Here is a 12276-nt window from a genome sequence, read left to right as displayed (position 1 = left end):
GATGCTGGGTTTCTTCCCTGGTGATTTACTGCGGCTGTCTTCAGTTCAAATCAAATTAATCATTTGTTATTCTTATCTCTTACTTTATTTAGGTATTTTCTTAAAACTGCATTGTTGGTTAAGGGCTTATAAGTAAACATTTCACTCTAAGGTGTATTCAGCACATGTGACAAATACAGTTTGGGCAGCAGTAAATAGGGCAGCAGTAAATAGTTAGCTGTTCAGGAGTCTTATGGCTTGGGGGTAGAAGCTATTTAGGAGCCGCTTGGACCTAGACTTGGCCCTCCGGTACCGCTTGCAGTGCGGTAGCAGAGACAACAGTCTATGACTAGGGTGGCTGGAGTCTTTGACAATTTTTAAGGCTAACTTGTTCCTGCTTGTTCTTGGGGCGTTTTGCCTTCAGCTTGTACTGTATAGTGTCCAGGTGTAACAGTATAACTTTAGACCGTCCCCTCGGGCAAACCAGGGACCCTCTGCACACATTAACAACAGTCACCCACGAAGGCCCTTGCAGAGCAAGGGGAACTACTACTTCAAGGTCTCAGAGCAAGTCAAGTGATGTCACCGATTGAAACGCTATTTAGCGCGCACCACCGCTAACTAAGCTAGCCGTTTCACATCCGTTACACAGGCACCCCATTTATGCTCTTTGACCACAGTAAATGTCCAACAATACTCTGCATTATTCAGAGCCTCATGAAATTACACCATATATGGATTATACAGACCGTACAGAATACTCCCCAACCCACTTTTACATCAGGACAAAGAATCTTATGTGGCTAATGGAATGGGTGGAGTAAAAGGCCAGCAACACTCCGTATTATTCAGAGCCCCATGAAATGGCACCATATATGCATTCTACAGACCCTACTGAGTATTCCCTACAATACTTTTACTGTGCCACCCAGAATAGTTTTTGAACTTTAAGTCAATATGTATTCCATATACAGTGATTCACATTGGGGCATTTATTTGAACTTGGAACATGTTTTAAAACCCACATTTAATGCAAATGTCATTTAAATATGAATCAATGTTTACAGAATAATGTTTCATTTATCATGAATCAATGCAGGTTATTGATACTTTTCTACTATGACGTGCGGGACCTATACTTTGAAAAATGTCGATATTCCGTGACCCGGAAATACTTATTTAAGTGTTGCTGACGAGACGTTGATGAAGCGTCGTATTAACCGAATCACAAAAATAGAACAAGTAGACGGACATTTCAACCAAAATGTCAAAATTACAGTTGTTGCAAGCGTTTCTCTCCGATCGATTAACAACAGTGGCTGTAGAGATATCCGTGGTAGTGGAAAAGGCGTTTGCAGAGTACCAGGATGAGATGTCACGTTCAAAGGAGGAGAATCAACGCCTGCAGAGGCTGCTGGATTCGGTTTTTAATCCCGATCTGAAATTACATAAAGCAGGTAGGCAAGTTTATATGTTTACATTACATTTTTAAATGCGTCATTTAACAGACGCTCTTGTCCAGAGCATTCCTTCTTAGTGATTTAGGCACAATGGAGAGTGTTGGAAGTCAGGGTTGCCAGGTCCAGCTAAAAAAAAACATTGCCCAATGACCACTTAACTTGCCCCAAAGGCCTGAAAACTAGCCCCCTTTTCCCCCCACAGAGAGTTGCCACATTTATACAATAAACCATTTCCCCATAATGTTATTGAGCCAATTAAGAAGGAATATCGAGGTAATTTGGAACTACGTTAGAAGCTAAATTTGGTTTTCATCAAAAATAATGATTATTGCTTACTTGACATGACGTAATAAACTAATTTGAATATATTGCTATATAAAATGTAATTTGCCCTTATTAAACTCGCCAGATAATTTTCCATCAATGGATGTCGATTTAACTTGTTTGACTGCATATATGTATGGTATATTGGTATATGGCCAATATACCACTGCTAAGACTTATGGCAATGCGGAGTGCCTTGATACAGCAGTTAGCAGTGGTATATTAGCCATATACCATAAACCCCAGGGTGCCTTATTGTTATTATAAACTGGTGACTAACATAAAATTATATTTTTTGTTATATACCACAAACCCCATGGTGCCTTATTGTTATTATAAACTGGTTACCAACAAAAAATATTTTTTTGTCATACCCAAGGTATATGGGCTGATATACCACGGCTTTCAACCAATCAACATTCAGGCCTTTTGGCATGTGCATAACTATAGATAAATCTGACAGGTGAGTTTGAGTGATGAAAGTTGGACAGAGGTTCTCAATCTCTGAGCAAGAAACACTTGGACAAATGTATTTATTTTAACAAAAACAATTTGGTGGGCTATTTTCTGGCAATTGTGCCATTTATGTGAAAATGTTAAGACTACAAACAGTTATTAATGGCACATTTGCGAGATGGACTTGTCATTTCAATAGGCATAGGCTACAGACTAAATCAAATCAAATTTATTTATATAGCCCTTCGTACATCAGCTGATATCTCAAAGTGCTGTACAGAAACCCAGCCTAAAACCCCAAACAGCAAGCCTGGGTAAAGTCTGGGTTTATGATTGAAATTCAAATTTCCATGGTTTCTTAGCTAGATGCAGGTAGCCTAAAATCAATGAAAGGCCTACATCTAATTTCAGATAGTCTACAGTAGCCTAGGAAAAATGTAGGCAAGATGGAAACTGAACAATTTAGCAGCTGGATGCGTTCAAATTAAGACTAATTTATTCAACGTGAACAGTTTGGCGATTTCGAGGTAAGAAGTGCTTCTGGAGCCCACTAGCCTGCTGAAATAGGATACTGAGGACAGGGTTGTAATTTCAATCACTAAATGAAATATTCATAATATGTATATGAACTGAATATGATTGTCAACAACAGCCAGTGTTTATTTTTTTACCTCTAGCCTAATCAGACTGACTGTTACTGTCATTCTAATGCGTTCTAACAACTGATCGGCAATTGCAATAGAGCTTTGATAAACTTCCAATTTAATTAACTAAACATTTCCATTAATAATTTCATAATAACACAAGGCTACAACAATACACTGAAGTTATCGGCTATGTATTAAATCTATTTTTGCACAAATTGATTTGCAATGATTCCAGTCATTTTTAGAGATGGTGGCGCCGGCAGAGATGGTCGCCTCGCTTCATTCAGGTCCTTACAAAACTATGCAGTTTTTTTTGGTACTATTTCTTACATTGTTATCCCAGAAAATCTCAAGTGTTATTACATACAGCCAGGAAGAACTATTGGATATAAAAGCGATGTCAACTTACCATAATTACAACCAGGAATATATCTTTCCCGAAGCGGATCCTTTGCTCGGATCTCCACCCTGGACATGCAATCTTATCCCAGAGACCGACCCAAAACAGCGTGTTCGCCGCAAAACAGTGTGTTCGCCGCAGATGGAGCAGCCTACTGGTCAGACTCAGGCGAGCACACCATCCACCGCTTCCTAGCACATTACTTGCCAATGCTCTAGATAACAAGGTGGACAAAGTTAGGGCACGAGTTGCCTTCCAGAGAGACATCAGAGATTGGAACATTCTCTGTTTCACGGAAACATGGCTCACTTGTGATACGTTGTCAGAGTCGGTACAGCCACCCGAATTCTTCACACATCGCGCCGACAGAAACAAACATCTCTCTAGTAAAAAGAAGGGCGGGGGTGTATGCCTTATGATTAACGACTCATGGTGTAATCACAACAACATACAGGAACTCAAGTAAATTTTTGTTCACCTGACCTAGAATTCCTTACAATCAAATGCCGACCGCATTATTTTCCAAGAGAATTCTCTTCAATTATAGTCACAGCCGTGAATATTTTGTTGTTCCCAGCCTATAACTTAAACAGGAAATGCCCATGCTCAGATCAATACAACACTGGTCTGACCAATCGGATTCCACGCTTCAAGATTGAGCGAGTTTATTAGCAAGTGCATAGGAGATGTCATACCCGCTGTGACTATTAAAACCTTCCCTAACCAGAAACCGTGGATTAATGGCAGCATTCGCGCAAAACTGAAAGTGCTAGCCACCGCATTTAATCATGTCATGGTGACCGGAACCATGACTGAATACAAACAGTGTAGCTATTCCCTCCACAAGGCAATCAAAAAAGAGAGACAAAGTAGAGTCGCAATTCAATGGCCCAAACGCAAGACGTATGTGGCAGGATCTACAGTCAATCACGGATTACAAAAAGAAAACCAGCCCCGTCGGGGACATCAACGTCTTGCTCCCAGACAAATTAAACAACTTCTTTGCTCTCTTTGAGGACAATACAGTGCCACTGACACGGCCTGCTACCAAAGCCTATGGGCTCTCCTTCTCTGCGGCCAACGTGAGTAAAACATTTCAACGTGTTAACCCTCGCAAGGCTGCCGGCTCAGGCGGCATCCCTAACCGCGTCCTTAGAGCATGCGCAGACCAGCTGGCTGGTGTGTTTACGGACATGTTCAACCAATTCCTATCCCAGTCTGTTGTCCCCACATGCTTCAAGATGGCCACCATTGTTCCTGTTCCCAAGAAAGCTAAGGTAACTGAACTAAATTACTATTGCCCCATTGCACTCACTTCTGTCATCATGAAGTGCTTTGAGGGACTAGTCAAGGATCATATCACCACCACCCTACCTGATATCCTAGACCCACTCCAATTTGCCTACCGTCCCAATAGGTCCACTGACGATGCAATCACACTGCACACTGCCCTATCCCATCTGGACAAGAGGAATACTTATGCAAGAATACTGTTCATTGGCTACAGCTCAGCATTTAACACCATAGTACCCTCCAAACTTGTCATTAAGCTCGAGACCCTGAGTATCGACCCCGCCCTATGCAACTGGGTCCTGGAATTTCTGACGGGCCTCCCCATGGAGGTGAAGGTAGGAAACAACATCTCCACCCCGCTGATCCTCAACACTGGGGCCCCACAAGGGTGCGTTCTCAGCCATCTCCTGTACTCCCTGTTCAACCATGACTGCGTGGCAATGCACGCTTCCAACTCAATCATCAAGTTTGCAGACGACACTACGGTGGTAGGCCTGATTTCCAACAACGACGTGACGGCCTACAGGGAGGAGGTGAGGGCTCTGGGAGTGTGGTGTCAGGAAAATAACCTCCCACTCAACGTCAACAAAACAAAGGAGATGATAGTGGACTACAGGAAACAGCAGAGGGAGCACCCCCCTATCCACATCGATGGGACAGTAGGTGAAGGTGGAAAGTTTTAAGTTCCTCGGCATACACATCACGCATACACAAACTGAAATGGTTCACCCACACAGACATCGTGGTGAAGAAGGTGCAACAGCGCCTCTTCAACCTCAGGTAGCTGAAGAAATGTGTCTTGACATCTAAAACACTCACAAACCTTTACAGATGCACAATCGAGAGCATCCTGTCGGGCTGTATCAGCGCCTGGTACGGCAATTGCACCGCTCTTCACTGCAGGGCTCTCTAGAGAGTGGTGTGGTCTGCACAACGCATCACCGGGGGCAAACTACCTGCCCTCCAGGACACATACAGCACCCGATGTCACAGGAAGGCCAAAAAGATCAAGGACAACAACCACCCAAGCCACTGCCTGTTCACCCCACTCTCATCCAGAAGGTGAGGTCAGTACAGGTGCATCAAAGCTGGGAACGAGAGACTGAAAAACAGCTTCTATCTCAAGGCCATCAGACTGTTTAACAGCCATCACTAGCACAGAGAGGCTGCTGCCTACATACAGACTCAAATCTCTGGCTACTTAAATTAAGGGAATTAATAAAGGTATCACTAGTCACTTTAAATAATGCCACTTTAATCATGTTTACATATCCTACATTACTCATCTCATATGTACAGTGGGGGAAACAGTATTTAGTCAGCCACTAATTGTGCAAGTTCTCCCACTTAAAAAGATGAGAGAGGCCTGTAATTTTCATCATAGGTACACTTCAACTATGACAGACAAAATCCAGAAAATAAGAAAAAAGAAGAAGAAAGAAAAAAATCCAGAAAATCACATTGTAGGATTTTTTATGAATTTATTTGCAAATTATGGTGGAAAAAAACTTTTGTTATTGACCAAATACTTAATCTCAATACTTTGTTATATACCCTTTGTTGGCAATGACAGAGGTCAAACTTTTTCTGTAAGTCTTCACAAGGTTTTCACACACTGTTGCTGGTATTTTGGCCCATTCCTCCATGCAGATCTCCTCTAGAGCAGTGATGTTTTGGGGCTGTTGCTGGGCAACACATACTTTCAACTCCCTCCAAAGATTTTCTATGGGGTTGAGATCTGGAGACTGGCTAGGCCACTCCAGGACCTTGAAATTCTTCTTACGAAGCCACTCCTTCATTGCCCGGGTGGTGTGTTTGGGATCATTGTCATGCTGAAAGACCCAGCCACGTTTCACCTTCAATGCCCTTGCTGATGGAAGGAGGTTTTCACTCAAAATCTCACGATACATGGCCCCATTCATTCTTTCCTTTACACGGATCAGTCGTCCTGGTCCCTTTGCAGAAAAACAGCCCCAAAGCATGATGTTTCCAACCCCATGCTTCACAGTAGGTATGGTGTTCTTTGGATGCAACTCAGCATTCTTTGTCCTCCAAACACGACAAGTTATATTTTGGTTTCATCTGACCATATGACATTCTCCCAATCTTCTTCTGGATCATCCAAATGCTCTCTAGCAAACTTCAGACGGGCCTGGACATGTACTGGCTTAAGCAGGGGGACACGTCTGGCACTGCAGGATTTGAATCCCTGGCAGCGTAGTGTGTTACTGGTGGTAGGCTTTGTTACTTTGGTCCCAGCTCTCTGCAGGTCATTCACTAGGTCCCCCCGTGTGGTTCTGGGATTTTTGCTCACCGTTCTTGTGATCATTTTGACCCCACGGGGTGAGATCTTGCGTGGAGCCCCAGATCGAGGGAGATTATCAGTGGTCTTGTATGTCTTCCATTTCCTAATAATTTCTCCCACAGTTGATTTCTTCAAACCAAGCTGCTTACCTATTGCAGATTCAGTCTTCCCAGTCTGGTGCAGGTCTACAATTTTGTTTCTGGTGTCCTTTGACAGCTCTTTGGTCTTGGCCATAGTGGAGTTTGGAGTGTGACTGTTTGAGGTTGTGGACAGGTGTCTTTTATACTGGTAGCAAGTTCAAACAGGTGCCATTAATACAGGTAACGAGTGGAGGACAGAGGAGCCTCTTAAAGAAGAAGTTACAGGTCTGTGAGAGTTAGAAATCTTACTTGTTTGTATGTGACCAAATACTTATTTTCCACCATCATTTGCAAATAAATTCATAAAAAATCCTACAATGTGATTTTCTGGATTTTTTTTCTCAATTTGTCTGTCATAGTTGAAGTGTACCTATGATGCAAATTACTGGCCTCTCTCATCTTTTTAAGTGGGAGAACTTGCACAATTGGTGGCTGATGAAATAAGTTTTTGCCCCACTGTATATACTGTATCGGAAGTCGGAAATTTACATACACCTTAGCCAAATACATTTAAACTCAGTTTTTCACAATTCCTGACATTTATTCCTAGTTAAAATTCCCTGTTTTAGGTCGGTTAGGATCACCACTTTATTTTAAGAATGTGAAATTTCAGAATAATAGTAAAGATAATGATTTATTTATTTTAGCTTTTATTTCTTTCATCACATTCCCATTGGGTCAGAAGTTTACATACACTCAATTAGTGTTTGGTAGCATTGCCTTTAAATGTTCTATGGGATTGAGGTCAACTTTTTATGATGGCCACTCCAATACCTTGACTTTGTTGTCCTTAAGCCATTTTGCCACAACTTTGGAAGTATGCTTGGGGTCATTGTCCATTTGGAAGACCCATTTGAGACCAAGCTTTAACTTCCTGACTGATGTCTTGAAATATCCACATAGTTTTCCTGCCTCATGATGCCATCTATTTTGTGAAGAGCACCAGTCCCTACTGCAGCAAAGCACCCCCACAACATGATGCTGCCACCCCCGTTCTTCATGGTTGGGATGGTGTTCTTCTGTTTGCAAGCCTCCCCCTTTTTCCTTCAAACATAACGATGGACATTATGGCCAAACGGTTCTATTTTTGTTTCATCGGGCCAAAGGACATTTCTCCAAAAAGTATGATCTTTGTCCCCATGTGCAGTTGCAAACCGTAGTCTGGCTTTTTTTATGGTGGTTTTGGAGCAGTGGCTTTTCAGGTTATGACGATATAGGACTTGTTTTACTGTGGATATTGATTATTTTCTACCGGTTTCCTCCAGCATCTTCACAAGGTCCTTTGCTTGTTGTCCTGGGATTGATTTTCACTTTTCGCACCAAAGTACGTTCATCTCTAGGAGACAGAAGGTGTCTCCTTCCTGAGCGGTATGACGGCTGCGTGGTCCCATGGTGTTTATACTTGCATACTATTGTTTGTACAGATGAACGTGGCACCTTCAGGCGTTTGGAAATTGCTCCCAAGGATGAACCAGTGTTGTGGAGGTCTACAATTTTTTTATGAGGTCTTGGCTGATTCCTTTAGATTTTCCAATGATGTCAAGTAAAGAGGCATTATCTTTGAAATACATCCACAAGTACACCTCCAATTGACTCAAATGATGTCAATTAGCCTATCAGAAGCTTCTAAAGCCATGACATCATTTTCTGGAATTTTCCAAGCTGTTTAAAGGCACAGTCAACTTAGTGTATGTAAACTTCTGACCCACTGTAATTGTGATACAGTGAATTATAAGTGAAATAATCTGTCTGTAAACAATTGTTTGAAAAATTACTTGTCATGCACAAAGTAGATGTCCTAACTGACTATAGTTTGTTAACAATAAGTTTGTGGAGTGGTTGAAAAACAAGTTTTAATGACTCCAACCTAAGTGTATGTAAACTTCTGACTTCAACTGTACATATTCTATTCATCTCTTTACATTTGTGTGTATTTGTGTGTATAAGGTAGTTGTGAATTTGTTAGATTACTTGTTAGATATTACTGCATATAGTCGGAACTAGAAGCACAAGCATTTCGCTACACTCGCATTAACATCTGCTAACCATGTGTATGTACATTTTACCAATAAAATTTGATTTGATTTCAACATATGTATTGTATCAAATGGTAGCCTACAATGGCATATAAAGTGGAAGGCTACTGGGGGCAAAACTGCGAACATGGCAACCCTGGTGGAAGTTAGCCCAAGAATGTACTCTTAAGGAGTGTACGGGACTGAGGTAAAATTGGTTTTATTTGGATATTCGGTTCTCTCATCAATAGCTATTGAACCAAGTATGCCATGACTATATTCTGAAACAGAGTTGATGGAGAACAATCCACACCATAATACAATTTGGGATTTCAATCTTCAATAGCTCTTACACAACGCGTGTGTAGGTTGTCTTATGGACATGACATCACGTCACGCATTGATACTGACTCAAACTTGTTTGATGTTAGTCTAGAGTGTAATTTTGCTATCCATTTAGAATTAACTGATGTTTTTATTTATTATTATTTTTGTTTAAATTGTATAAGCTATTGAAAATTAGAAGCACTTTTTTTAAGGGGGGGCAACAACACACTTTTGGGTGGGTGGGGGGGGGTTGTTGTCCATCCTCCCTTGATTCAGAGTATATCATTGTCATGGCATGCTTTGTGGACGATCTATTGAAGATTTAAAGCCAGCAAAGTCTTTACATTTGAATCGATCTTACACAATGTGGGTGGGTGCAGGCTGTGTTACTGACGTGATGTCACGCATTGATACTGACCCAAATATATTTGATTGTCTTGATTGTGTTTTAGATATCCATTTGGAATTAATTGATGTCTTTTTTATTTATTACTATCATTTAAATTATTTAAACTATTGAAGATTGAAACTCGAAAACAAGCCATACATTTTCGTCCATCCTCCTCCGATTCAGAGTGTATATAAACTTCCGACTTCAACTGTGTATCTTTTTTTTTAAATATATAATCTTTAACTCTGCATTGTTGGAAATGGATCCGTAAGCATTGCTAGTCTACACCTGTTGTCTACGAAGCATGTGATAAATACAATTTGATTTGAAAAATGTGATTTGATGGCATGGTTGCATGGACTCGTGGTCAAAAGACTGTGTGGCTGCCATTCCTGTTACTCCCAATTTGGCCTTGGAGCCTATGGGCCTTTTAACTGTTTAACTGTGCATTTAAACATAAAACAGAAATTCATTATTGATTTGAACCATAAAATGATTGAATTAACTATTTGGCTCCTACATCATCAGTCATATCTACGCTATGTGAGCGATGCTAATATTAGCTAATAAATCATGTTAAGAGTCAAATCACAGAGGTAGATTATTTATTGAAATGTGTAGATTTTTCTTGAAAGTTAATTCCTGTCTTTCCTTCCAGACCCCCTGCAGCTCACTCTCACTGTCTCTGAAGACGATGTTCCCTCTGACCAGCAGCACTCTGAGCAGGTTTGGAGTGATCAAGAGGACACAGAGTTCTTCATTCCCTGTGTGGAAAGTGACAGTGATCAGGGCTCACACCAAACTGGGAAAAACAGCAAGAGGGACTCCCTATCCACAATTGCAGCAGAACAGATCCAAACAAAACCTGATGAAGAGGATGACGGAATATCAGAATCAACCAGTTATGCTCCCCTCACACAGTTAAAGCCTCTAAAAATCAAGAGGACACAGTTAAAGAAAGGACAAAGCTCTTACATCTGCGCTGAGGTCAAGACAACCAGTGAGCTGATTGAGCCACTGAGGGATCACACAAGGAAGAGGTCCTACAGTTGTACTGAATGCACAGCAACCTATGACAGACCATGTCATTTGAAAACGCACAAGAGAACTCACACAGGTGAGAAACCATTTGAGTGCAAAGACTGTGGTAAATGCTTTAACCGCAAGTATTGCCTGCACGTGCATATGTTAACACACACACGGGAGAAACCGTACTGCTGCCATTATTGTGGTAAATGCTTCGCTCTAAACACAAGACTAATAGATCATCTGAGGATACACACAGGGGAGAAACCATACAAGTGCCCTTTCTGTGCCAGATGCTTTACATTTCTATCTCACTTAAGTCGTCACAAGAAGCTCCATACAGGAGAGAGGCCATTTCAATGCAATGTATGTGGGAAATGCTACACACGGAAGGAGCACCTGACAGACCATATGAGATCCCACACTGGAACAAAACCATACAGCTGTAAGCAATGTGGCAAATGCTACAAACTGCAGGGAAACCTGAGATCGCATATGGCGAGTCACACAGGGGGGAAATCATGCAAGTGCCCTGTGTGTGGACTAGGTGTTATAAATCTTAATCGCCACATGCAAGTTCATGCAGGTGAGAAACCGCATCAATGCCAAGATTGTGGGAAGTGCTTTAACCGAAAGGAAAAACTGACAGAGCACTTAAGGACTCACACAGGAGAGAAACCGTATCGATGTCATGAATGTGGTGAATGCTTTAGGCTTAATGTAACCCTGAAGAAACACATGATGACGCACTCTGCTGCGGCAAGTACTTCTCCATGAAAGAAGATTTGAGAACTCAAGAGGACACACACAGGGACAAATCTGTTCACTGCTCAGTGCATTGCATGTTTCAGCAATATTGTTTAGATTTGAATTTGAACAATGTTTCAGTCAGAAGGGTACAAAAGCTGTAAAACATACGCATATCCAGTCAGAAGGGTACCTTGAACTGTGACATGCGGTTTTAAACGGGACAAAAACTGTATAGGTGCAATGATTCTGGTCAATGCCCTAATAAAAAGGCATGCTTGAAAAAAAACTAAATAATATTTTTTATGCATTTGAAGAACACAACACTACTGTATGTGCAAAAAGATCAATCTTGAAAGAGGTTTGTGTGGTGCAAATGAACAGTATACGTCGAAAATAAAGAGTAGACCTCATAGCTATTATGATTTTAAATGATTTATACTGACAAAAAAATAAACGCAACATGTTTCATGAGCTGGAAAAAAGATCCCTGAATTTTTCCATACACACACAAAGCTTATTTCTCTCAAATGCTGTGCACACATTTATTTACATCCCTGTTAGTGAGCATTTCTCCTTTGCCTAGGTAGTCCCTCCACTTGATAGTTGTGGCATATCAAGAAGCTGACTAAACAGGATGGTCATTACACGTGTGCAGCTTGTGCTGGGGACAAAAGGCCACACTAAAATGTGCAGTTTTGTCACACAACACAATGCCGCAGATGTCTCAAGTTTTGAGGGAGCGTGCAATTGGCATTCTGACTGC

At 41.3% G+C, this 12276-nt stretch overlaps 1 protein-coding gene across 1 annotated transcript; it reads left to right on the top strand.

The window, feature by feature from the left end:
• Positions 1 to 1162: 1162 nt before the first annotated feature.
• Positions 1163 to 11929, top strand: LOC109884956 (zinc finger protein 501). The gene is made up of 2 exons (XM_020476844.2): positions 1163 to 1436; positions 10396 to 11929. Exons 1-2 carry the CDS (start codon positions 1244 to 1246, stop codon positions 11538 to 11540), a joined length of 1338 nt encoding a protein of 445 aa, XP_020332433.1. The 5' UTR covers positions 1163 to 1243; the 3' UTR covers positions 11541 to 11929.
• Positions 11930 to 12276: the final 347 nt, after the last annotated feature.

Source organism: Oncorhynchus kisutch, linkage group LG3 (assembly GCF_002021735.2).
Source record: "Oncorhynchus kisutch isolate 150728-3 linkage group LG3, Okis_V2, whole genome shotgun sequence".
NCBI lineage: Eukaryota > Metazoa > Chordata > Actinopteri > Salmoniformes > Salmonidae > Oncorhynchus > Oncorhynchus kisutch.
Note: the sequence above shows the minus strand (reverse complement) of the source record. Positions and strands in the feature narration are given on the sequence as shown.